This window comes from Rhipicephalus sanguineus, chromosome 1 (assembly GCF_013339695.2).
Source record: "Rhipicephalus sanguineus isolate Rsan-2018 chromosome 1, BIME_Rsan_1.4, whole genome shotgun sequence".
In the NCBI taxonomy this organism is placed as follows: domain Eukaryota; kingdom Metazoa; phylum Arthropoda; class Arachnida; order Ixodida; family Ixodidae; genus Rhipicephalus; species Rhipicephalus sanguineus.
This window is the reverse complement of record NC_051176.1, coordinates 338806367-338833289: the sequence shown is the minus strand read 5'-3', so window position 1 is coordinate 338833289 and position 26923 is coordinate 338806367. Positions and strand designations below refer to the sequence as shown.

The window sequence follows — 26923 nt, the reverse complement described above, 5'->3', positions numbered from 1 at the left end:
TGTCGTCTCCCCGCGTTCAATATCCGGCATTCGGCACTGCTTATTATTGCACGCTCCGAATTCGTGGAACAGTTTCCTGTCATCCTTCCGATGCTCCTATACAGAACAAGTCATCGACCTCGTACACGCATGAATCGCTGTCAAGGACAGAATCGTGACGGTGTGCAATAACATTTATTTTTCCCTTTCTCTCTCTCTCTCTCTCTATGCCGAATGTTTGAGCACAAGTGACCTAAAGTGGCATATATGATACCACGCAGTCTCCTGCAATCAGCGCGTGCGGTGACCAGGAATTTGCCCCAATCACTCACAGCGAAGTACGCCCCGCCGTGTAAATTCCTCCGTTAACAAAAACCTGTGAGCCCTTCAATCGATCGCGGTCATCTGCTCGTGGTCATCAGCACGATGGTCCTACGATGACCACTTTTACGATATTACATGGCTCGATGTTGCATGGATCGTGCGCCCCAGATAACTATAGCCAAAGTTTAAAGCTATTGCGCAGCTATGTTGAGGACGTGTCTAAGTGCACGTCGTTGACTATATAGTCTATACAGCAAGTATTATTATTTATCAAAATCAAAATTAATCAACCAACTTTTGGAGCACTAATATTGGGGCAGAGCTTCGAACTAAAACAAAGTTTTACAGCGTCGTTATACGCACCCAATTTAGCTGCTCAAAACTTCCTGCTTGTTACGTAATCTTTCTTTCTTTCTTTCAGTTGTAAAAAAGAGCCCGCGAAATAAAAAGAAAGGGTATCCCAGATTCCGCTAGGATAAAGCACGGGAAGTCTGCAAGACTCAACTATTTTATAAACTGAACCACGCCACTGCTTCGAAAAAATTGCCTCGCCATTCCTGCTCTACCTCAGTGGATGTTCAGCGAAGCTGTTGAAAAGCACCACTGCAGCTGCTGAAAGGGCATATACAATGTTTTATTGCTTTAGATTAATGGTAGTAACAATCGCTTTGCTGTTGTAGCAGGTAAACCGTGACGGGTTCAGCGGACATTCATGGCCAAGACCGAGTAAGACCTGTACCGCGTGGTTGGTTGATTGGGGTCGTTGTACATGCGAGCCCAAAGTTATCCCTGACAAACGACGTCAACTATATAGTCCTTCTTGTCAGGTTTTGCAATTTCAACATCGCAAGTCGCCAACGGCAACCACAGATCGCGGCCGCTTGCGCAACTTCAATTTTTACCGGGAAAGTTTCTTAATCTACATAAATGATTTGCCTGTTAACAATCTCTTCTAGCATTCGTCTTTATGCCGATGATTGTGCTTTATATGAAGTGATAACCGTTCTAATGATCACTGCCGCTCACAGAAGTCATTTCCTAGGTTTTGCAATAGGCGGAACAATAATTCGCAAATGAGCCTTAATTTCAACAAAACCGTCCTGATAGCCTTCTGCAACAAGTATTCCCTTCTGCTTACAATTCCTGCTTGAACAACTGTGCTGTAAATACTGTGCCTGAATATAAGTATCTCGGCGTCATTTTTACACGTATGTCATAGTCTAGGCCCATTGAATATATATGTAACAAAGCAGTACAAAAACTAGGTTACCTACAAGGTGCTAACCAACGCTTCAAAAGGACACTTAGCTCCCTTTGCATAAATCGCAAATCCGTCCATCTGTTGACTGCTCACCTGTCATATCTGAAACCCTTATAAGCAGTGCGCGACTACCCGGCGCTTCAGAAAAATGTCTGATGATTTATATGTCGTCGTCATGATCGCGGCTTCTCACCCTATTCTGCAGTTCCTTCACTGAATTTAACTTCTGTCTCTTCACGTCACCGAATCGAATCGTTAAATTTCATGCACTGCGTCGTCAGCTCTTCGGTTAAGCTCGCAACAACTATACATGCAACTTCGAGCCAGAATCCTCACCGATACGTCATTACAAATTAAAATTGATACCTTATTATGCACGCGCTATAACATGTTGAAATTCAGCTTTTTACCCCGTATAACATTGAAGACTGGAATTCAGTACATGGTTCTGTTTCGTTCATGTCTATCCCTAGTTTTGTATCCGCCGTCCAAGACATTTATCCATAACACATCCTCGTCTGCAGTAGCTAAGTGTATTTATTTACTTGGTTGTTTCTTTGTTAACGCTGTATATTACTATTACTTTTTCTGTGTACGTTTACTTCTGTAAACACAATCCTGTCATAGCGCTTACTGCGCAGCAGTATCTACAAATGAATGCATAAACGTACGAACGAATAAATAAATAAATAAATAAATAAATAAATAAATAAATAAATAAATAAATAAATAAATAAATAAATAAATGTATTCGCGGAGCGCTATACATCTTCATCACGCATTATCATCAACTATCTAGTTTGAATGCTTTTTTTTGTGCTTGTTCTCATTTACGCAAACGAATGCCGTGCTGTTATGCGTGATACCAAAGGATGTATGCACCATTCGCTTCAATCGCTGAAGGTTTCTTTTACTCCGTGAGGACGATACTGCGAAAAAATTCCGTCCAGCTAGAGGCTTACAGCTCCACTGCAACGCGATATATAGTGTACCCGTACAGTGCAAGCACCGAGGTAAAAGAAAACACGTCCCCACTATACGCCCCGCCATGTTTTATTATTTCATGGAGGTCGACGGACGACCACCGCGGCAGAGCTTGGGTCAGCGGTCGCTTTCACCACAACACCGTTGATGATCTAAGCAAGCTATATATACATGCAGACAGCGCAAACGCTGCGCCGGCAGCAGGGGCGTAGCCAAGGGGGGGGAGGGGTTGGGGGGGTTCAAACCCCCCCGAAAATTTTCAGTTTTGCTTGCTTATATATACACGCACACATACAAAGGCACGCACGAACATACATAAAGTATGGTTGAACCCCCCCCCCCCCCCCCCGAAAAAAATTTCTGGCTACGCCCCTGGCCGGCAGGTCACTGTTGTGTTTGACGACTCTGAATGGGCGAGCATGCTTCGACCGCCATTTTGCTTCGCAGAATGAAACGCGACATCAAAATTTCAAGTATACAAGTATGTGCGCGAATGCTCAAGAAAACCACGTAGTGTCGCACGAATCTGGCCGGATGTGAGTGTACGAGCAAAGATGTACTTAATAATATAATAATATCTGGGGTTTAACGTCCCAAAACCACCATATGATTATGAGAGACGCCGTAGTGGAGGGCTCCGGAAATTTCGACCACCTGGGGTTCTTTAACGTGCACCTAAATCTAAGTACACGGGCCTCAAACATTTTCGCCTAAGCCAAGATGTACTATATGTGACACGAACTGAAGGCAGTGGAAACGAAGGCATTAGGGCATTACTTAGCCCTAAATCGACGCGTTTCATTTCGGCGAGCACTGTCTGCATGCACTGGCCGCTGCACTGGTATACACCTACACTTGTGTCGCTTCTTAATCACCGCAGTTCCTCGTATATTTATTTATAGTCGCGTGAAAGGCCACGTGTCAGAGTCACTTACACGAGTCCTTGAACGGAGGACATGCGACGTGTGTATATCAGCTGCAACCCTGCCAGATGGGGCACTTCTGCAGAGTCGGATGAAGCAGCTGCTTTCACATATGAGGATGACACTGCACTATCGCCTCACTTTTGCTTGCCTGTACTATGCCCCATCCTGTTGTTTGCAGCGTAATTTGCTAGCTGTGTGGAGGATATACGCCATTTGAGAGTGAATTTAAAAAAACTAATATAGTTTTACGTGCCGAAACCACGATAAGATTATCGGCCCTCACTCTATATTTACAAAATTATATATATATATATATATATATATATATATATATATATATATATATATATATATATATATATATATATATATATATATATATATATATAGTGAGGGAAATCGTAATCTCGTAAATATACAGCGCGAGGGCCAGTGGTGCATGCCGCCAAATGACAGTACACAAGCGTTATTACCGTTCAGCTCCATCAAAATACTGCCACGACGGCCGTATTTTGATGGAGTCGTATTTTGGTGGCGTGTTCCATGACAAGCCATAACCGCTAAGATATACACTATATATATATGACGGATATATAGCCGCGTTTGGTGACGAATCCTTGAAATCAGAGTAAGAAAACCGTGCGATTAAACGCCCGATAAAACCCAACACCGTTACGCATCAACGAAACAGGAACAAATACGATCACGTTTATTTGTGTCCGCAGAAATGAAATGTGTTCTTGTAGTTGCGAATGGCATCGTTATAGTTGAGCAGCGTATGTCTTCAAGTTGAGCTTGTTGGTTATTCATCGCACAGGGGAACAGTGCACGAATCAAACGAAGAGGGGCGTAAAAACATGGACACGCAGTGCTCTTATCAAAACAATAATTATAGCAGCTAATTAACGAGTAATTGGCCTGCTGATCTGTGCTCTACTCAAACTTCACTCCGCGAGGCTATGATAACAGTAATTTCTGGAGTTTTAGTTGTCAAAAGCAAGGTATTATGCGGAACGCCTCTATAGCATTTGGCCTCCATCTAAATGCTATACAGCCGTGGCCGGGATCGAGCCCACGTCTTTCGAGTCAGCAGCCCTAACATAACCAGAATTGCGGCAGAAACGAGGATATATATACAATGTATCACACGCTATCACGCTCAGGCGGTACCAAATATGAAGCTTTGTGGGGTTAACAGGCGTAACTTCCCTTCTGTTCGGATTCGGTCTATTAATTACATGCGACCTTAATTCAGCGATCAAAGAGAAGATTTACGCAACTTCTTAATTAACGGAGTGGAACTTGCGATTAGTCGCACAGGTAATATAACCCTGCATTTATCATCTCGAGCAAATCGAGTTGCGTTCCGTGCAATTTAAAAAGTAAACTTGGATTCAATCGAATCTAAAATAACAAAAAAAAAAATAAGCAGGTATACTGCATATATGTCATGTCGCTTTGTGTGGTAGCGTAAATCTATAAATTTACTCTGCGCTGAACGGCAGTTCTGCGTCTCCTACATAGATACGTAGAACTCGGAACGTAGGGACATAGGCAACAGAGCACGTACATCAAACGTACATACTCAATATACCAATATTGAAGCATCTTCAGCAACGAAAACAAAATATCAAAATGAATGCAGAATACTGCAGCAATACTTGCAGAATTTCTTCGAAGTGAGCATTACTTAGCAAACATCTTAAGTATAAAGCACAGTGCTCAACCAAAACGCGTATTTGCCGTAAGACGGCTTTATGTCGTACGTGAAGCGACATCGGAAACCGCTCAATGTCACTGGCATGTTCAATAGGCTGTTTTGTCAAATGCAGTCTTAGGAAATGAGGCTGCAGACAACGTGGTGCAACCGCAAACGAAGTAGTGGAGGAGAATTTATATTACCGGCAGGGAGGCTATTCCTGCTAATGTCGTCAAGGGCTCATCTCTCATATTAAATTAACACTGCTTCACAGTCGCTCACAATGAAATTCGATGTCATGACGACATTTCCATTTCATGCTATGGCAAATCAGTCACCGCTTGGCACTCCATGAGAAAACACGTGTGCGCGCAAGGCCGTCACACACGCTGTAGAAGTTAGTCAGCTGACGGTATTACTTTGATTATTTTTACACCCAGCTATGACCCACCCCATCTTCACAGCAATCATCAATCCTGGCCGTCCAGTGCGCCGGCGACAGGGCCGTTAGGCTAGACCTGCCGCTCCCCACGTGGGAGTAGCCGGTGGCGCGGGGCAACCTCAGCGTCTGCACTGGACTCTAATAAAGTTCTGCTCTCTCTCTCATCACGTGTCTCGCACAAGGCTTTGCTTGCGCACTGATCGCTTTCAACGAACGGAAAACGCGTATGAATGGCTTAGCACATCGGATTGCTGTCCACCACTCGCGACGACGGCTGCCGGAAATCGATCGGCGTAGCGGCACTTGAACGAAGTAAGGGCGGTAAGGTCGCATGCACTCGACACGGACGCCGGGCGCAGCGATAAGCCGCGGGCCAGATCTATATAATAGCTTAGGAAGACGGCGACTTTGTGACAGCCAGCTCAAAAGTCCCTGGAATTCGTTAAGCCGACACTCGGCATTTCCCAAAGGGGGCCCGCCGTCCAAGGCATCCCCCGCAGCAATCAGCTGTGAATCGAGCGCGATAAGACGTCGAGAAACCGGCCCCGACGACGCGATTACGACGGCACGAGTATGTCCTTCGCGGTGTCCCGACGGGTCGCACACACCCCCCGTGAGCGAGTAACACGCCCTCCAACACGCTATCGCCACGTGCACAGCACATGGGCGCCGCGCCCCCAGCTCGTCATCGCAACCGCCGCGTTTCCTTTTCTTGGGACTTGTGCCAACCCACGCTCCAAAAAAAGAAAGAAAAATAGCAGAAAGAAAAGTGCAGCAAAGCGAACATGGCGCGCTGACCCGGCGTTGCCAAGGCGGTTTTGACTGGATCAACCCGCCGCCTAAATGGAGGCACATGCCGCTGCTGCGGGCGCTGTGTTTACGCTCAAGTAGTCTAGGCGTCGTCGGCACATAGCAAATTAGCGTTCGGCACGTGCTTTTATTTTTTTCTTAATCGTCTCAATTTTCCCTTCCTAATCGCCCTCCCGTTCAGAGTGCCCTGCATGTTGAGCAGCACTGATGCCCGAAGTGATTGCCGCATCGGCATCTGAGCTCTCGAAACAAACCAACTGAAACTGCGCGCGCCGCGCGCCCCACAGCTGCCGGCCTGTGCCGGCAGAGAGAAGTTAAACGGAGGAGAGGAGCAGGGGGGAGGAAAACGCTGAGCAAGAGCACGGTGGCAAGAGGCAGCGCCTCTCTTTCATCTCTCCTACGAGTGCTGCAGTTGCTGCAGTCAAGCTGTCCTCTCTCTCTAGAAAAGCTTCCTCTCTCTTTAGATAGGAGCAACGACGTCAGGGCAGAAGGACGATGCGATTGGTTAGTCTCGCAAACGGCAGGCCGGGTCGACCAATGAGACGACGTACACAAAAGAGGCAAGGTGCCATTATAAGCGGACAGTGCGGTTTTGCCTGGCGAGGTCGTGGCCGCGGTGCTTCGGGCGGTTGTTGCTGGGAGACACCACCTTGCCAGTGCTGTTGCTGAGCAGGTAGTGCTGCGCGCGCATTACTTGCCTACTTTCGGTTTTTAGTCTAGTCATCAGTCTCTCGCATCACCCACACGCACGCACAACCAGGCCGCAATGGAGACCACAACGTCCCCGCTCGAGAAAATAAGCAAAGAGGAAACCATCCGGCTTCGCGACATGTATATCGGGTGAGTCTGCACTGCATGTGCACTGGTCGCGCGTTGCCTTTTTTCTGCCGATTTAACGATCGGCCTTCTAGACACCTTGGGAGGCTTTGAGCTTGATGCAAGGATTGCGCGGTTGCTGGCTCAAAATTTGTGTTCATTGACCCTCGCCTCGCTGTCTTGGCGACCTTGATTTTTCTGTCGCCGGTAACGGTTCGTCCCTGCTTTGGTATCAAGGTGCAGAAGAGCTAATACACGGTTGCAAGACACTTTCACCGTTCGTTAGGTGAACGCGTTTTCGAAACGCACCTGCACATGTTTCGTCGATCTCGCAGTTAGCTTTTTTCGGCGTACATTTTGCTCTAGTGTGGCATAGAGCCACTATTCGTTTCGCGCCGTTGCGGTACCTGACGTTCTTGTGAACTCTCGCGCTGCATATTTGAGCGCAATTTGGCTACCTGATCAAGCAAGCATTCGGCCGGGGCTTCCACGCTCTGCGGCATCGTAGTTTGAAAGCGTTCGCGGTGATAAACAGTAGTATACATACATACATGCGTATTTCTACGTTACCTCGTAATATGATGGCGCGAACCTGGCGTCGGCAGCTTTTTACGGCCGGTGATGAGGTTGCACAGAGTCGTTGTGACGTGTTTTCTGTCGAAAGAACGAGCAAAATTGGGATGGAGTCGTTGCACCCTCCCAGAGCATTCATCGCCCAGTTATTTTTATTTTCGTGCCTCATTTTTTTTTTCTCTTAAAGCTGTAACGCGCTTGTCGCTCGTGTCAATGGTTGCAGCTTTCGCTTGGTCGGCGTCGCTGCCATGAATGATCGGATCGCTGGTACGTGTGTTCAGATCCTTCATGGTTGAGGCCGTGACCTAAGTTGTTGCCTGTATTCGGCCCTGAACACCTCTTAAAGTGCCACATGCCGTGTAGGTATTAGAACACGTGTGTGCAGCTAATCAGTCATCTACGGCATTACCGGCGCAGTCCTTGCTTCAAGCAACATTCTATTTTGCTAATTCAGCACTCCAAATGTCATGCTTTACAAGCTTTTCCCCCAAATCACCGGAACTTCAAATATAGGCTGACATTAAGCACCTTTGTTGTTAACCGAGCTGTCGGCTGACCCCTGGAAATATTGAGCAGTTGCGCTTCGTGAAGCATGTTACATTTGAGTGCTGAAGAAGTGACTCAGGCGCTGTGGTTCTTGTCTTGACTTCGTGGCCATCTGAAAAGAGGTATGATACGTGGGCATTATGCGATTTGCAGTGTAGGAATTCACTTATCCAGCACACTTTCGAAAAGAGGAGAACAGTGTGAAAGGTACTTTTTTTATTTCACGCTGTTAAGATTTCTCCAGCGCCGTAACTAAGGGTGCGTTGAGTGGGTTCTGACACCCCCCCCCCCCCCCGAAATTTTTTCATGCTTCAACTTTTCCGGTGGCACTAAAGTACTTGCACACCTTCACAGCGACCACCAGTTGCCTAAGTTAGCCATTCTACACACAAACACCCCTCGAAAAGAATTCCTGGGTACGGCCCTGGACTTCTCAATTGGTGAACATGGACACATTTCACCAGTTCCATAACTCATTAGGCCATCAATGCTCTCCTTAACAGAGTCATCAAAAACGGTGTCATGTTACAAATAAATTTTTACGTATTAGTTTCAAGACAAGAGTATGTCCCGTTATGCGAACAGCACTGGCTTGCATTGAAACCTAACTTTACATACTGTGTAAATGCCATGTTTTATGGGAACCTGGGTACATTACTTTCCTGCAAAATGTGCATCTCGTGGCACAAGGTCATGCACCTTTACTAGAGAACGACGTCCACAAAGCTAAAATTAAATTGATATAACTTGTGCAGGCCCACTGTTTCATCCGTTTTAATTGCACAGCTTGGAGCTTGTTGCTCATATTTGCTTAATCAGGACAGCGGTTGTTGAGATCTTGCATGAATAAAAAGAAAGCAGTGATTGTTAGCACTTCTGGCATGAGGCCAATTTGCTTGACACTGCTGCCTGCATTTTTAACAGTGACTCCACAAAGCTAGGAATTCTTGCATGCTTTCTCAGTACTGCTCTGGTTCAGCTTTTTGTTTGTGTACTGCAAACACTCGTGTATGACACGTTTGCTCATCGGATCTGAAGGGCGTTCCACTGCTTTCTTTATGAATCCAGCACAGTCGCTACTTTCATCTCACAATTGCATCATATGGTAGTGCTTGCCTCTTCAGAACTCTAAATATCGAAATTTTTTTTGTGTTCAGGTTCCGTGTATGAATTGAGCAATCTCTATAATCTGTGATGGCGGTAAGCAGGAAGTCGAGCCATCATTTATCTTTTTGAGGCACGTCAAACATGCTTATGTAAGCACAATTAACTTGATTGGGGCAAGATTTTTCATATTCGTGTTAATAGTTGCCATAACAAGCAGGTCCAGATGGTGAACAACCTTTATGCTGGTCTCCTCTTCAACACTAGTTTCCACGTGACCCCACTTTGCACACTTCTTTGATGGCTTGGATGTCTAGACAGGGCCAACCGCAGTCCTAAGTGCCTTCGTCTTGTCTTCGTGTGTGCTCCTGTGTGCGTGCGTGTGTGTCAGTAAAAAAAAAGACGAGCCCCTGGTGCGTCCCGGCTACACATACTAATCCGCCTCACCTCTTTTAGTTTCCTTTTAGGCGCCCAAGCCCTAACCACCTCAAAGACCACAGCCGCTGCTGCTGCCAGCAGCTTCCAGCACCGATTCGACAGCAGCCCTTACCGTCGCCGCAGGTGTTTCACGGACAGATATCCCGCTCGGCTGCTTGCAGTGTCCCGAACTTTGGGAGAGCTAGAGACACTGATTGTAGCGCTAGCGCATGGTGGACAGGTGGACAAAGGACGGATGCAGAGTGCATGCGCTCTAGGCTGACTGAAACAGCCCGAGGCAGTGCTCTGCCAAGCACCCATGGCCAGAGGAGACCAGCTCGGACTACACACTAGGAGAACTCCCGTGCACAATGAACTTGGAGATAGCTCTAGGCCTCCTTGTGATCAGATCTCTTGTGATGGCTAGAGATCCACCGTGAGAAAAAAAGGTGGGCACCCCGCTTGTTGAGCAGCGGGTGTGGCCTGTGCTTCCAGATGGTAAATGCGTATTGACACGGCAGAAAAGAGGGGAAGGTAATGATCTCTTTGATCCTCCTTTGATTCATTTTGGTGTACCCAGCGTGAGGTCGCCCTTGCACTTTAAGGCAAGGACGCAGGTGTGCTGGTTGAGAGAGGAAGTGTTGCACAAAAGATTGTGTGAATGGGTTTTGTTGTGAATGGTCCAGAAAGTGCTTGTCACTTGAGTGTGTGTGTGTGTCGTGGTGTTGTGTGTCTGCGTGGCTTGTGAATGAAAGTTGCATCCCCTCCAGTTTGCATGTCCTCCTTACCCTTCCCAACTGCCCGGATTCCTCCCTGCCGTTGCAGCCAGGTCGGCGTGACAGTTTTGCCTGCCGACGAGGTCTGCGACACATTTTTTTCTTCCCTCCTATTTTTTTGCTGTCCTGCCTCGTCACTTTTGTGTCTGTGCTCGAGTGGCAATGTATGACTGAGTTTTTCAGCCAGTGCGCTGTCGCGCACAACGGTTGTTCTAGCCGAGGGCACTACTCGGCGAATTGTGAAAAACTTATTTTTCAGCTCGCGGCACCACCCTTCCCCTCTCGTACTGCCGAAATAACGAAACAGCAAAAAGCAACCCTCAACGTTGTCGTCTAGGTTGCAAGACTGGCCATTCTTTTAGTCTTTGACTAAACCGTGTTGGTTCACTGCCAGCTTTTCTCAAAATAGCAACAGGGCAAATACACTGATACTTGCAGCAGTACGTCATCAGTCACTAGCGGTCTTGGAAGGAGGTTTTCCTGGGGCTTCTTCCAATTCCTGTTTGTGTTAGGCAGTAAGGGTACCCCTGCAGATAACTGGAATGCTTCAGAGTAATGCAGCCCTTAGGCAGGTAGTCCGGGCACGAGATTTTTGTTAGAGTGAGCACAGCTTAGGGGGGAAAGGGGGGCACTTTGACTTACGGGCATGCAAATTTTGGACTACCTCTATTTTTTGATCGCATGTTGCTAAATAAAATTGGGGTATACCAAAGCTTATCAGCATTGACCTGTTTGGCCAGTCTTGTAGCCTAAGTGATTTGCGTTGAGAGCTGCAAATGCACTTGCTTTCCTCGCTCCATGGTGATGCAACTGACAGTATTTCCCTTTCTCTCTCTCTGCTGCCTGTGTGTGCTGCAGGAAGTCGTGTACTGTGTTCTTCAAGAGCAATGGCCCCCTGAAAATTGTGCGTGGCCAGGGCCAGTACATGTACGACGAGTCTGGCAATGCGTACCTCGACTGCATCAACAATGTCGCCCATGGTGAGTGTACCATCCTGTTGCCTGCTCTGCTTGTTTCGAGGGAGTAAGAGAGGAAAATTGTGCACATCCTCTGGCACCAGTCTGGCTATTAGTGTCGTCGTTTGTGCTTTTTCAGTTCCTTAAGACTGTTGGAACCACCACGACACAGTGCGGAACATGTGTATGAAGCTTGAGATGCTTAAAGTCGGAATGCTAATTCGGAGAACACCTGAATGTATTTTTAAGTGTTTCATGACATCTCTTCACCTGGCAACAAACGTTCTCGCTCCTCTGTGGTTTCGAAAGGGTCAAATTGTAAATCTTGGTACAATAATAATCGTTCAACTTGCTAAGGCAGTATGACTGCTGTTGAAGGTAACTGTAGTGCAAGATTCCGCAACATTGCAACTACACACTTTGAAAAATCTGTCAAAGCATGCATTAAATACAAAGCGCAGAGATAACCATGTGGAAGTAAGCCCCTCCCCGCATGTTCATCTCCTTGCAGTGGGCCACTGCCACCCACACGTGGTCAAGGCTGGCGCAGAGCAGATGGCTCTGCTTAGCACCAACAGCCGCTACCTGCATGACAACCTGGTGCTCTACGCTCAGCGGCTCACAAACTACTTCCCAAACAAGCTTTCGGTCTGCTACTTTGTTAACTCGGGGTTAGTATGCAAATTTCCGTTATACTCTTTCGGGTAGATGTGGTTGAGTAGAGTACTGAATTATTTTTGCAATAGTTTTTTCTGCACTTCTATGCATTGGAAAAGAAATAGTGACAAGCATCGAAACACACTAAGCAGTTTATAGTACTTAATGCGTACTTCTGCAAACTATAGTTGCAGTACACAAGCAGTGGACGCTGCCTTGATTTGTTCTTGCATTTCGGTGTGGATGTCGCATGTGAGTGCGGCCAGTGGAATTGAGCACAGAGCTGTTGTTTCCTTTTCTTTCTTTCTCTGAGCAATATTGTAGTACGTTCATGACATCAAGGAAATTTCGCCTCATGCCCCAACATTGCGATTATGTTTATAACTCCACATCTGGCATTTCGAGACCAACTTTAGTGTCAACTTAAGACATCTGAACATTTTCCATCCTCCTCTGGCAGATGCTAAGTGTCAAGCCTTCTTTGCCACCTCGAAGAAATGTCGGTACTTTTTTTTTCTTTTTCTAAGCAACACATTCTCTTCTCTGCATAGTATAGTTTCTTGCACCAAAGAATGGTATCAAGTGCTTCGCTTTTCACTGAACAGTAGGTCTTATGATTCTTCTGCATAGTGCTGCTACAGCAGCATGGCTAACTGCCAAACAAAGCTTTGGAAGGAAGGCCGAAAGTAAATTGGGGGTGAGGACACAGTGGAAATTGTGGCATAGCTAATTGGATCTGGAAAAAAGTGTTCTTGCAGCTATTCAATGACATGCAAGAGTTCCTAAGTATGTAGCAGATTGATTAGATTATTGCATCTACATATACAGTGGAACTTCGATTATACGACTTTCAGGGGACCGCGCAAAATCTTCGTATAATCCGGGCGTCGTATAATCGAAAAACCGAGAATATAGGCAGTGACGGTCATTTTTGCCCCACAACAGCGGGCACATAATGCCTAAGAAAGTCCGCGGCACAAACCTACGCTGCTCCGAGGAACGTAGATTAAATTAATTGAAAAAATGACAACCACGCATTTTATCGGAGGTGTGAACGAACCTTTATTTCTCACCTTTTAAAAAAATCTGTGATTTTCTTCTGAGAGTTTGCCCAGCCACGACGCATCAGCTTTCTTTCGATAGCTGCAACATCTGGCAGCAAGTCGCCGATCTCATCGCGTGCGCAAGCAAACCGCCGAATGTGGTCGACGTAGCACAACACGTCCGCGTAAGTCGGAACGGACACGCTAGCCTCTGCAGCGTCGTCCATCTCTTCCTCGTCGGAAGTTCCCGCAGTGTCGGGACGCACAGTTTCGATAATGTCATCCAGCGACACTGCACACTGCAACGTCGTCGTCGGCACCAACATAGTCCGCGAAAGATCCAGGCAGCTCCAGGCTGCCGAACTCTGGTTCATCGTCAACAGGCAGTGCAGCTTCACTGGTAGAACAAGCACCACTTCTATTAAAGCCGCAGTGCCTGAAGGAGTTGGCGATAGTTTCTGGCGTGACTGCGTCCCATGCACTAGCAATGTAGTGCATTGCATCAAGCACAGAAAGCTTCTTATCCAACTGCTTGCGTTCCATGCCCGCCAGCCGACGCTGCACCAGAAACTTCCGATATTTCTGTTTCATGCACTTGATGACGCCAGCGTCAAGTGGCTGCAGCTGGCTAGTGCAATTGGGGGGCAGAAATACAACTTTCACATTTCTCAAATGCGACATATCTGATGGATGGCATGGCGCATTGTCAAGCAGAAGAAGAATCTTTCTGTTCTTAGCCCCCATTTTGGAGTCCAGCTGCTGCAGATATGTAGAAAACATAGCAGCCGTCATCCAGGCTTTCCGGTTGAACGTGTACTGGCACGGCAGCCTTTTCAAATTCTTGAAGCATCGCGGCTTCTCAAACTTGCCGATCACGAGGGCAGGAAGCTTTTCAGAGCCGTCTTCATTAGCGCAAAGCAATACGGTAAGACGCTCTTTGCTTCGCTTACCCCTGTGACAGCTCTCTCCTTTGAATGCCAATGTCTGTTCTGGCTGCATATTATAAAATAATCCAGTTTCGTCCGCGTTGAACACGTCGGACGGCTTGTATTCCCGTATCAATTCCGGCAGCAATGCAGTCCACTTTTCTACAGTGTCGGAGCTGACTGACGCGCTCTCTCCACAGCAGCGGCTGTACACAACTCCACTGCGTTTTTTAAAGCGATCCAACCAGCCATTGGAGGCTTTAAAGTCGTCAATGCCGCAGCGCAATGCAACTGTCTCAGCCTTCTCCTTCAAAATTGCGCCATCCACGGCGATTCCTGAACTGCGGGCCTGACGCAACCACTCAACGAGGGCCTTCTCCATGGCAGCATATTTGCCATCTTTCGCGGCCTTCCTGTTCAGGCCGAACTTTGCCGCATTTAGTAGGATGCTGTCCTTCTTCGCGAGTATCGTTTTCAGCGACGACTCGGGAATGTTCAGGTTGCGGGCAATGCTGGCCTTTGTTGCTCCGTTCCGCTTCTCTGCCTCCTCGATTATGCGAAGCTTTTCTCCGAGCGGCAGCGGTTTTCGGTTCCGCGACATTGCGAGACGCAGCACTCGCAACCAAGAATTCGAAAGCTTCCTCGCACACCAATGTCCGAAGACAGAAAATTTTGCACGTGGACACAGCAGCTGCGGCGCAGCACAACCAACCGATGAGGCAAACACGTGAAGGAATGGCTGAATGGCAGCACGGCAGTAGGCCTATTCGATTTGCAAGCTTCGACCAATCGCGAGCGGCTAAAACGCCCCAGCCCTCTGGTAGCTAGACAGCGGCGAGTTCCGGTTCCCGCGGCTGTCGCAAACATTGGCTCAACAATCGCCGTTCAACACGTCCGGTATAACGACACGAAATCTAGTGAAAGTTATCGCATACTAGAAAGCGAGCTCGAAATTATCTGCCATGTTATCTGCTCACAACGGTCACTACAAAACTACAAAAGAAGAGAGAGAAAAAAAAAAGGCGACAACGGAAGTGCGCAGTGCAATGCGACAAAACGAATGCGCTCCGGCTGGCTCCGGCCAACGTTGGCTCTGGCTAGCTATGGCCGACCGCGTGTCGAAAAATTGAAGAGGCCCTGTGGTGGCAGCGCGGATACGAACTCGGTTTCCCGACTTTTTTCGCCCGGCCGCAGTGTGTTTGCGTGCCAGCCCGCGTCATCGTAGGTCTTTTTTTTTTCTCGGACAGTCCAGCGAAGCGGCGTACGAGGCGGGGCCGGCGTAAAATTGCGTCGTACAATTGAGGTTTTTAATACATTATTTCTATGGGGGTTTTGCCGGGACCAAGCCAATTCGTCGTAAAACGCGGGTCGTTGCAGGACCGGGGGACGTATAATCGAAGTTCCACTGTATCTAGACTTGAAAAGGGGGTTAGGTTGCTTGTCATGACAGTTGTCATAAAAATATAGTCTACATCAAATTTAACCCTCTCAGTATGCACTTGTACATTCACAAGGTACCCACTTCCATCTAGTTATTCTTTTAATGCCTTTGTATCGTCTGCTGCTGTTTGTGCTACACCTCGCTACTCTTTTGTACTCTGCAGGTCTGAGGCGAATGACCTTGCCATGAGACTGGCAAAGTGCTACACAAAGAACAAGGACATCATTTGCCTTGACAGGTACGAATGAACTGCCCAATACTTCAGGAGAGAGGGTGGGGGGGGGGGGGGGGGCTTATTGTGAGTTTTTTTGTTGTTGTTTAAATGTGATGTGCCATTGCTGGTGATAAATTTCTCTAGTTTTAAGATCTCCTGTGCTTCGGTACTAAAGATATGCAGCTACTGAAGCTATTGTCGTTCCTTTTCTTCTGTGATCCATATTCTGGCTCACGTCAGGACAGGCCTTGATCACGTTCCCATTCAAGGGCCATTATCTTTAGAAGCTCTGTGTTTGCATTGCTGGATAAGTCTGCAAGCTTGTATTAGACGTAGAGATAGTTTCCAGTTTTTTGCAGGCACTGTTTCTCGTCGACGTGCCGCAGATCTCCCTTTGTTTGCGGCACTCACAGACATAAGCCTTGGTCATGTAAAAAGAAAACAAAACGTGGCACAGCTGTGTTCAGGGTGAAAAATAGTTTACCTTTGACATTAGCTTTCATAATGAGAGTGGTGGTACAATTTGTATTTCATTGGGAAGAGATATGACGTGCATAGGTTGCAGCTGAGCTTGAAATGAACCTACGCGAACGCATAACAAAAGTGCCTCCATTGCCATTTTGCGATGCCAGTGACACTGTGTCTGATCCTTTCAGCGGTAGCGCTGCAGACAGGGTGTCAGTGTTGTGTCCGACTGTAATGCGCAGGCAGTTTTCAGACCCGTTTTAAGGGGGAATAATTGCACGAGATATGAGCTAGTACGGAAATTCAGTACCTGTAAGCATTGGTTCGCAGTGGGTAGAAAATGGGGGGAATGTTAGACCTTTGACAAATTTCCCAACAACCTACTGCATAAATGCTGTGCCTTACTTGCGCATACTTAGCAGAAAGAACCTTCGTGCAGCCAAGGTGGCACCATGTTCAATGGATTTAATTCTGGTTCTCTTCTCTTTTCTCACAGTGCTTACCATGGACACCTGCAGTCCACCACAGCCATCAGTCCATACAAGTTCAACCACATAATTGGCTGGCAGAAGAAGAAATCTGTGCATGTGGTGAGTCACCTTGTAAACAAACAAGGGTTCATTGCATTTGTCCTTGCAGCTGGTCGGCTGGAACCGTGTTTACATTGCATTTTGTGCAACGTCGTTTTTAGTATAGTAAAGGAAAATGTTCTCAAGGTGCAGGTTTCGGCAATAGATGTGCTTAGCGCCATTAAGCTTCCATTTATTCGGAATGAAGGCTGTACGCCAGCTCTGGCCAAGGAAGAAAGAGTAATAAATGGCACAAACCATATTTTTCAGACTACTTGTGCATCTACTCTAAAGGCAGGGGGCTAGATTTGCTTACTGGCATAGATTTTTTTTTAGTTAAGGTCCTGCAGTTGGCAGCAGCAGCCATTGAAAATTTTGACGGAATGGTTTAATGCACAATGTAGCCAGTAAGTGGGATGGCAAAAAGAAAGGACCACTTTGGTCGAAAAAGAACAAGTGGAAATATTTAAGCTCTCGAGCATTTGTTGCTTTTTCTTGATTGAGAGCACAGAAAACATGCATGTCCTAAACCAGGGGTCTCAAAACGCACAGCCTTCCAACCTTTTGCTAGCGGCCTGTGGTTCGCACATGACTGTCTTCATCCCATGATTTAAAAAATATTTTCTTAATAAGTATGTTCAAGAGCTACTCGGACATGACTGGTCTCAAGCATTTCTTTCGTAAGAGACACCATGCGGTCACCATGTGTTGAAACAACCGTGGAACAAAAACTGTATATGGGCATACAGATTTGAGTCGTCTTGGAAATAGGTATCGATATGTTTCTTGAATCCCGACGCCAAATGCTTTTTAGAGATATGGGAAAGGCCTTCTTTTAAATGGCAAGCGGACATCTTGTTAAAGCTGCCCGCCCCCTCCACTACATTAGCCTTCTTCACTGTCCTGGCTCTTGCGGGACTAAATTTTGTGACTGTGGCCCGCTAGCTGAGGAGAGTTTGAGACCCCTTTCTTAGACTGAGTACTCGGATGCTGGATGACTACTTTGGATGAGTACTGGGGCATAGCTGATCAGATCAAGCCTATTTAATATATTAAAGGCTGGACTGAAGTTTGTGTGGTCATTACTGCTGTTTTAGCATAAAGCCCACTTGGAAGCCTTTATTGGACATTAATTTGTCGTTCGCACACCTTGTGGCACGTCCTCCCAAATTGAGGAGAAAATGCAGTGTACGTATGCCTGAATGTAAGCATTTGATTGAAAGCTGTCTAGTTGGGCAAAAAGTCAATAGCAAAAGAAATTTGATTGCATAAGTGCGGCACATGTTGGCACGGTATCGTGAATGTTTTAGTGAGCAACAGCGCGTGGCGTGTTTTTCTCTGCACTTGCTTCTTGGACTATAAATTGTAACTGTCTGCAGAACTGAGCTTGTGAACGCCTGACCCTTGGGTTTTTGATTCGTGACATGTGTTCTGTAGGCTCCCCTGCCTTGCACCTACCGGGGCAAGTACCGGGACTGTGACTACCCGCCTGGCACTGACCTGGGTCTCATGTATGCCCAAGAAGTTCTCAACCTCATCAACCAGGCTCACTCGGATGGTCGCCGCATTGCTGCCTTCATCCACGAGTCGCTTGTCAGCTGTGGTGGGCAGTTTCCTTTGCCCAAGAACTACCTGCGCAATGTCTACCAGTGAGTATGGTGCCTTTCAAACATGCTGGTTATGCTAAGCAGTAGGTCCAAATGTGCGCATTGTATTGTACTGCTGACATCAGACACAGCAGTGATTGGTGAATCGTGCAAAGCAGGCCGCTTCCAAGTGCTACAGCGCTATAACCGAGTGAACAACTTTCGGAGCCATCTCAAGTGTACAAAACAAGTATTAAATAAAATATTTTAATATCTGTATAAGCGTTAACTAGGCATGTGCGAACAGTAAATTTTAGGTTTGAAGTGAATAGAGATTTGGTCGAATAAATTTGAATTGAAATCGAATAGTAAATATCGCATTGTGTATAAAGAAAACTAACCTGCACAATATCTTTTAAAATTGAAACAAGGCATGTGCAAATGTCATTCTTATTGGTTCAAAGGGAAGTGGAAGCAACTTTAAATAGTAGCGGGATTTGAGTTTCGGTAGAATGCAAGTCATAACCTGTAAAATATGTTACGTTTAGGGGTGTGCGAATATTCAAAATTTCGAATATTTTTCGAATAGTGTTTGCTATTCGATTCGATTCGCACTGAAATTTTACTATTCGAACTATTCGAACTTCCCAAAGACAAATGCAGTCAACGTCCAGTTAAAAGTGACCCCTTCAGATTTTCAATATGCTTCACCTCATTACACACTCGTATTGCGGCAAAGCTGCCTTTCAAGCTCCGTTACGGTCGAACTTTGGCAAGAGACAGTCAACGTCTGATTGGAAGTGGTCCCTAGATTTTTAATATGCTTCACCTCCTCACACCCCCGTATTGCGGCAAAGCTGCCTTTCAAGGTCCGTTACGGTCGAACTTAGCCAAGAGACATTCAACGTCCGTTTGGAAGTGGTCCCTAGATTTTTCAATGTTTCACCTCATCACACCCCCGTATTGCGGCAAAGCTGCCTTTCAAACATCGCTACGGTCGCAAATGTATTAACTCAAGAAAACGCTGGTTCCAATATGGAGATGAAAGATTTGGCAGAGTTGGGGGCTCAATTAATGCTGTTTTGGACCTGAAATTTGGGCAGGAAGTCCAAAAAATCGGACGCCAAAGCTTTTTAGCATCCAAAATTTCAGATGTTCTTATATATTGACGTCTACGAGGCAGATTTGGAACTCCGGACTTGAAGGGAGCACACCCTTGTCTGCCACACCAGTTGGCCTTCCACAGAAGTTGAGAGAGGAGGAGAGGCTGAGGAAATGGCATTTTTGCCCATCACGTGTAAAGTGTTGTCGGCAACACTTTGGTTGCACCAAATCATCTACATAAATAGAATTCGGCCTCTACATTGCCTCATTCTTGATAAGAAAGACAACTATGAAATATGACCCCACCAGCGCTTCATCAACCTAGCGAAAAGAAACACTTTCATGTTGCTATCTCACAAGAACATACTTACGGATTCTCTGCAACTTTTCCTGTTTTTCACTACGAATTATTCGAAAAATGTTTGAGAAATATTCGAAAATTATTCGAAATTATTCGATTCGATTCGCACTCAATCTTTGTTATTCGAATTCGCTTCGCACCCAAAATTTTGCTATTCGCACAGCTCTAGTTACGTTTTAAAATTTACTTTACTTGGAGCATATAGTAATCCGGTATAACGAGCTTCTAAACTTAAATAATGATCAATTGATGTGCGGGTAATATGTTCATTTAACCTTGAAGTGGAGCTTCACGGCAGTGCGGATTTCCCCTGGATAGGTGTATTCATGGTATAGCACCCCTTCACTGCAGTGAAGCTACCTTTACAGGAGGTTACATGCGGTTTATGTGTGTATTCGTTCATTTCGAATACTTCGAAATTTAAACAAGTTTCAATTCATCTTGTAGCGAATTCGAATGCTGTAACAGTCGTTAGAATATTCGAAGTGCTCTAATATTCGCACATGCCTAGCTTTAACTTGTTACATTTGCCGATAGCTACAATAAATTTTGCGTTATTGATTAATATGCTGAGCATTACAATGCCGGAAGCGAGAAAGATGTTTAGTACCCCACCTGCTTTTTTGTACTGCAGCTGAAAGCTAGCCCAAAGTTATATTTTTTGCAGCACATAACTTTCTTTTTTTTTTCCATTCTGTTGAGCAGGGTGGTCACTGCGTTTGCAGACCACTACTAGTACATGGTTCTATTGCTTCCATTTCATGTGTGCAGTGTTAATCCCATTACTGCTATGAAAAGTGTAAAAGGAGATGTGAGAAAAATCTTAAACCTCCATTTGTGGCCTTTTCTCTAGAAACTACACCTGAAAGGGAGACCAGTAATGCTTTTAAAATATTGCTAAGGAACAGTAGCAAGAGATAGCTTGTATACATTATTTGCATTAAGATTTCTTGGTAGTGCTACATTTTAAATGAGTTCACTCGTCATTGGATGTTGAGTGTGTAATGATTGTACACTCATCTTGTGTACTTTTTTTTTCTTTACCTCAAGGTACATTCGGGAAGCTGGCGGAGTCTGCATTGCTGACGAAGTCCAGACTGGATTCGGGCGCGTTGGAGAGCACATGTGGGGCTTCCAGCTACAGGGTGAAGGTCAGCACTGCTTGGATTCATGTAATTGTAACAATCTGGCAGCGTTAACTGCAAGCTCCCCCCCCCCTCTGCCTGACAGTGTTTCTCATTTGTCAGTGCATGAATGCTTCTTAAAGGGGCCTCTGCAACACTTTTTAACGTAGTCAGGAAATGCTGCCGATCAGTAGTCAAGGCTCCTGCGAATATGTGAGCCAAACATTATAATGCGGCATGGAATTTAGTTACGCTTCAAAGTCTGCTAGAAAATCACTCGTTCTTCTCTGGACAAATGATGCCATAGGCTCAATTTTTACTGCGGCGTAAGCACATGGACATGGCCATTGGCTCATTTGAGCGTACTTAATGAATACACTGCGCGAAAACACGAGGACCAGAAGGAAATGCTTGCAACAGACAAGCGCTATCTATCAACTGAATTTTATTTGAAGAAAATGTGGATACTTACACATGGAAAAAACTGATACAGTAGAACCCCGCTGTTACGTTTTTTGAAGGGACCGTAGGAAATAAACGTAAGAGACGGGAAACGTAAGAGCCGAAAAACAGGAAAAACTGCAAAATATTTAGTGGTACAGAATTTTATTTCAATTCTTACGAGCAGCACGAAAATTGGCGCGCTCAGCCGCGATCTAGTCGATGGATAGAAACGCGGAGCTTAGGACGGCCTTATCCACAGAAATGTAATCAACGTACAGTAAAACCTCGTTATAACGAAATGGAAGGGGGAGTCGTAATTACTTCGTTATAACCATTAGTTCGTTATAGCCAATATCCATTTCTTAGAGGATGTACTCACCACCGAATCTCACAGCAGCCCGCCACGCAAACGAAAACGGCCGTCGCACGGAGAAAAACTAGTAAAAGAAAAAACTGCAAAGAATTCCTACTTTATTCACGCCAAACTCAGCACGTCAGCTGGCGACTCACTTAGCAGAAAAAAAAAAGTCCTTAATAGACTTCTGCCGTGTCTTCCTCAGGTGGATGATGCCTTTTTCGGCCGCTGCCGCTATGTCGAGTCCGTCCTCGCCGTCATCGTGAGCGCCGAAGAAGCGGCGCAGCAGGTCTGTCGCATCCAGCGCTTGCGCGGACGTCGGAACATCGGGTTCGCCAGCTCCGGGCTGTCGTCGACACATTCGTCACTGTCGTCATTCACCACCCCTGTCACCGCGCGCACAATTTTAGCCTCTGTCAGCTCTTCGGTTGTCACCGCGTCAGCATCGGCACTGACGTACATGTACGTGCAGAACGTGTCGCAGTCGGGCACAACTCCGGCGTCAAGGAGAGCGTCCCACGACGCCAGGTCTTGGTCACCCGCGGCACCCTCAGTGGCGGCAGCACCGATATCTTCGCTGTCACCGCCGCTGTTGACGCCAAATGAGGCATGCCGGAAGCAGTTGGCGATCATGCTTGCTGTTAGACATCCAAGCAGCCTGTAGCATCTCGATCGCCATGTAGAGGTCGATTGTAGTCTCGCGCTTCATGCTCATATTGAGTTGAATTCGGTCGATTACACGCTTGCGGTACCGTGCTCAACGCTACGCCGAAATCTTGGGCAACTTTTTTCTTCTTGACGCCGGACTCAATGGCTTTCAACATAGCCGCCTTCTGCTCGATTGTAATCGTTTTGCGCTTTCGTTTGCCGTTGCCGTCGTCCATCTCCTGTCTAGCGGCGGGAACCGAGAGAGACGCTGTTCTGATGCGCACGCAGCGAACGACAAGCAACAATAACGCCCGCAGTCATGCTGCAGTCGCCGTCCACGCAGTCCACGCGCGCAAGAGGACAGCGGGCGGGTCCACGAGTTCTGCGGGAGAGGGGAGGCCGGGTGACGTGCGCGGGTGGGTCCACGAGTTTCAGTAGAAAGGGGAGGCAGGCAGGCGCGCACCCTCGCGCGTGTTGGCAGGCGGCTCCTCGGGAGCGCGAGGCGCGAGTTTCGAATTGCCGCATCCGTGATGGAACGTAAACCGTCGCGCGCTATAAGACATTGACTTGCCGACTACCAAAATAATCAGTAAATGCTCGGTGGGAAAAAAAAAGGGTTCGTTATATCCATTGCGAGGAAATTTTAGCTTCGTTAAAACGAGGTTTTAAATACATGGGCGTCTATGGGAATTTCAAGGGGAATTACGATTGCTTCGTTATATCCATTAGTTCGTTATATCCCGCTTCGTTATAACGAGCTTCTACTGTATGTGATTTTTTAACACTAACAGCTGTAGGCATGAAAAAACTAAGCACACGCAATCACGACCGGCGCGGTGAGTCCGACCGCGAACCGCACGCACGACCATGCGAGCTCCAACCAGCTCGAACTCCTCCCATTCTCCGACAAATAACGATGATGATGAGTCTACGCCAACGCGATGGCAGAAGTGAATGCCAATCTCGAAGGCCTTGCTTTCGCAAGCAATTACGTCATACACGCCATGTTTGTGCAATGCAAATCTCAGAGGCTATGCTTTTGTCAATAGACCCTTTTCATAATTGTAAAGCTAGCTTTCCTGCCATGCAGTTTGCCCAAGTAATGGCGGCTAGTCACTTACTGCAAACAGCGTGTTCTAGCGCATTTTGCTTACGCTATGACGTGGAAAATGTAGATTCGGCTCTCTTGACATAAATACGCATAATAGACAAGCCTCAGCACGTGCAACTAGGACCTCGTCTCCACTCTAAGCAAGAGAGGTGCCGCCATTAGTTGTTCAAATATGCAGCGCAGAGAAGCGCACTTGCGGATTATGAAAAGGGTCTATAGTAAATGCCAATCTCGAAGGCCTTGCTTTCGCGAGCAGTTACGTCATAGACGCCATCTTTGCAATTTGAATCTCGAAGGCCATGCTTTTGTTTGCATCAATTGAAAGATTCTGTTGCTTGCGCCTCTCATGCGGCTAATATTACGGTCAAACGAGGCCAAGCTGCGTGAAAATGCGCCATGGCCGCCCTCTTTGGTAGTCACTCGGTCGGCTCCGGGCGCACTTCGCGACGTATCATACGGGAACGGTCCGACAGTTACGACGTAACAGCGGGGTTCCCAATACATTGTATCCTATGGGAGCTATGCCGGGACCGGTGGAAAACGACGTAACAGCCGGGAAAACGCAGCAGTGAGGAACGTAACAGCGGGGTTCTACTGTATCACCATCACGACGTCACGCAGTCTCCAACGTGACATAAAGGCAATCCCTTTTTTTCAGCTAGTGCCACTGACGGACAGCTGGTGCATGCGTCTCCTATGCATGCAATGTAAAAAGCTTCGAGGATCTCCCTCTCTGATCTATCCCAGGGGCGTGCCAAAAATGTGGTCCAATTAAGGCTTGGACTGCAGTTGCAACGCTTGCAGTGTTCTGCCGTATGCCCACCCGCATTGTTGTTTACTGCCCAGTTGTGCTCCGGGGATAGATGAGAGAGAGGTAGATCCTAGAAGCTTTCTGAATTGCGCGCGCATGAGACGCTTGCATTAGCTGCCCGTCAGTGGCACTTTATGATTGATAAAGATTGATTGCCTTTATGTCGCGTGAGAGGCTTCATGACATCTTGATGGGGATAACAGGTTTTCCATGTACTGTAAGTATCCATGTTTCTTCAAAATTGAGTTGATAGCTTGTGCTTGTCTGTTCCAAGTGTCTTTTTGGTCTTTGTGTTTATGTGCTGCGTATTCATTAACCCTTTGAGGGTCACATTTTTTCGCGAAATCCAGTAAAAAAAATGTGTACTTTTTTTTATTGCTGAAATAAATTCTTCAGACGATTCTATTTCAGAAAAAAATTGCCTAAAAATTTTTTTCGTGACCGTAAAGTGACAAAGAAATCATTTTTGTTGTTACATACACATGGTTCATTCGTAGTAAAATCAAGCAAAATCCTAATGAAAAAAGAAAACTATGGTTGTGCGCCTGTCCGGAAAGCAAAACGAGTGAAAAAGCTACAGTACTCCTTCGTCTTATCGCCAACAAGACGTAGTTAGTTTTTGCGAGACCCCAAAACAGGAAATGCAATCACGGCGGTGTTGTTTGTGTAATTTAGCGCCACACGGAAACAGATGTACTAATCGCGCCCCGGGGAGCAATAAAGAGAGAGTAACAAGCGGTCACCCTTTGAGAGATTAGAAACCAAACAGCCATCAGCTTTGCGGGCGCAAGAAGCGAAAGTCACCCACTAAAAAAAATTTCACGTATTCCCGAAGCGTGGCAGCACATTCCAAGCAAGAGAAATGATTGAAGAAGGCGTACGTTTGAAACCAACCGCGCCGCGGGCACGCTCGGTTGCGCAAGCGATAGCCGGCGTGCTGTGTTGCGAGGCATAAAAAAAGCAACAACGGAGAGACATCGGCACGTGAAAAAAATTCCACGTATTCCCGAAGCGTGGCAGCACATGCAAAGCACGAAAAATGATCGAAAAAGGCATGCACTTTAAGCCAGCTGCACCGCGAACGTGCCCGGATGGGCAAGCGATAGCTGGCGCGCTGTTTTGGGAAGCAAGAAAAAAAATACAGCGGAGAGACATCGGCACATGGAAAAAATTCCATGCATTCCCGAAGTGTGGCAGCGCAGGCCAAGCAAGAGAAATGATCGAAAAAGGTGCGCATTTTAAAAATAAACGCTATGTCATACACGTACGTCGAAAACCCTTTGGTACCAGGGAGCTTCTGCCGTACACGTACGGCGAAAACCGTCAAGGGGTTAAGTACTGTAGTTACACGATTGCAAGTAGACTCAAATGTTGGTCAACCCCCCTAAAACCGCATACAGTAAAAGCTCATCAATTCGGATTTCACGGGACCGGAAAAAATGTCTGAATTAACCAAATGCCGAATTAACGAATGAACAGGAAAAACATTAAAATCAAGTTGGGAGAAGCATACCTTTATTTGCTGAAGTATTTTGTAATGGTCGTCTGCGTTTTCACGCAGATTCCGGCTTACATTACAATTTTTGTTAACTTTTTCAAATGGCCAACAGCACGCAAACTGTCAGAAGTGCTCAGGCAAACGCCCTCTAATATCAAAAGCGCCTCCGAGACTTTCCGTGAGGTGCGATGAGGTCGCGACATCATTAATAATTTCTTGATCGGGCAGGAGGCCAGTCGTGGCGACACAATCATCAATCGCGATGTAGTCCTGAAGGGTCATATCTGTGAGAAGGACAGCATCGAAAGTCGGGCAGTCACCGTCGGTGGACTCGGCTGACACCTCGTCGATGCCACCGTCGGCTACTGCCGCATGCTCGGGCCTCACATGTAAACACGGTCACAACGGGAAAAAACAAGAACTCCGCAAGAAGAGACTGTGCCAACACAACACAAGGGAAAATGGCGTCTGAGGCACAGTGGAGCGAAGAAAGAAGACGCCGACGTTCGGTGACGCCGCGATCGCCCCCACTAGTTGATGACGATGGCGATGTCACTCAAGTTTCGGTTTTGCCCCAGTGGTGCCAGCGCTGCTTTACCACACATTTGTGTAGCGGCAGCCGTCAGAATTTGTCCGAATTAAGCGGTGCGGAGCCCAATTCTGACAAATTAACGAAGGTTTGGTCCCATAGATTAACATGCACTTTGGCCGGGACCAATAGAGCCGTCCGAATTATCCGAATTTCCGAATTAACGGGTGTCGAATTAATGAGCTTTTACTGTATAAAAAAATGCGCGAGTTCATTCCATAAAAGAAATTTATTGATGTAGTCGCTGGACTTGCTGCACATGTTCGCTCGTCATTGCCAAGCCAGCCCTCTTCATGAACTTTGATGTACAGGCCCTGCTGGCCTCCCTGGCATTCCCATTTCCGAGGCAAAGGTGCAGACTTCT

At 46.7% G+C, this 26923-nt stretch overlaps 1 protein-coding gene and 1 long non-coding RNA gene across 5 annotated transcripts in view; both read left to right on the top strand.

Annotated features, from left to right (window-relative positions):
• LOC119379596 (5-phosphohydroxy-L-lysine phospho-lyase) overlaps positions 1 to 21130 on the top strand; it is a gene marked incomplete at its 3' end in the record, with an annotated part of 210944 nt that extends 189814 nt beyond the window's left edge. The window contains 8 exon segments of one of the 4 annotated variants that reach the window (XM_037648904.2): positions 6994 to 7265; positions 9921 to 10415; positions 11516 to 11637; positions 12125 to 12284; positions 15844 to 15918; positions 16856 to 16949; positions 18366 to 18577; positions 21030 to 21130. In XM_037648904.2, the coding sequence (XP_037504832.1) occupies positions 10384 to 10415; positions 11516 to 11637; positions 12125 to 12284; positions 15844 to 15918; positions 16856 to 16949; positions 18366 to 18577; positions 21030 to 21130 (796 nt within the window). 4 annotated transcript variants of the gene reach the window in all.
• Positions 1 to 26923, top strand: part of LOC125756951 (uncharacterized) — a 129377-nt gene that overhangs the window by 70002 nt on the left and 32452 nt on the right. The window lies entirely within an intron of this gene.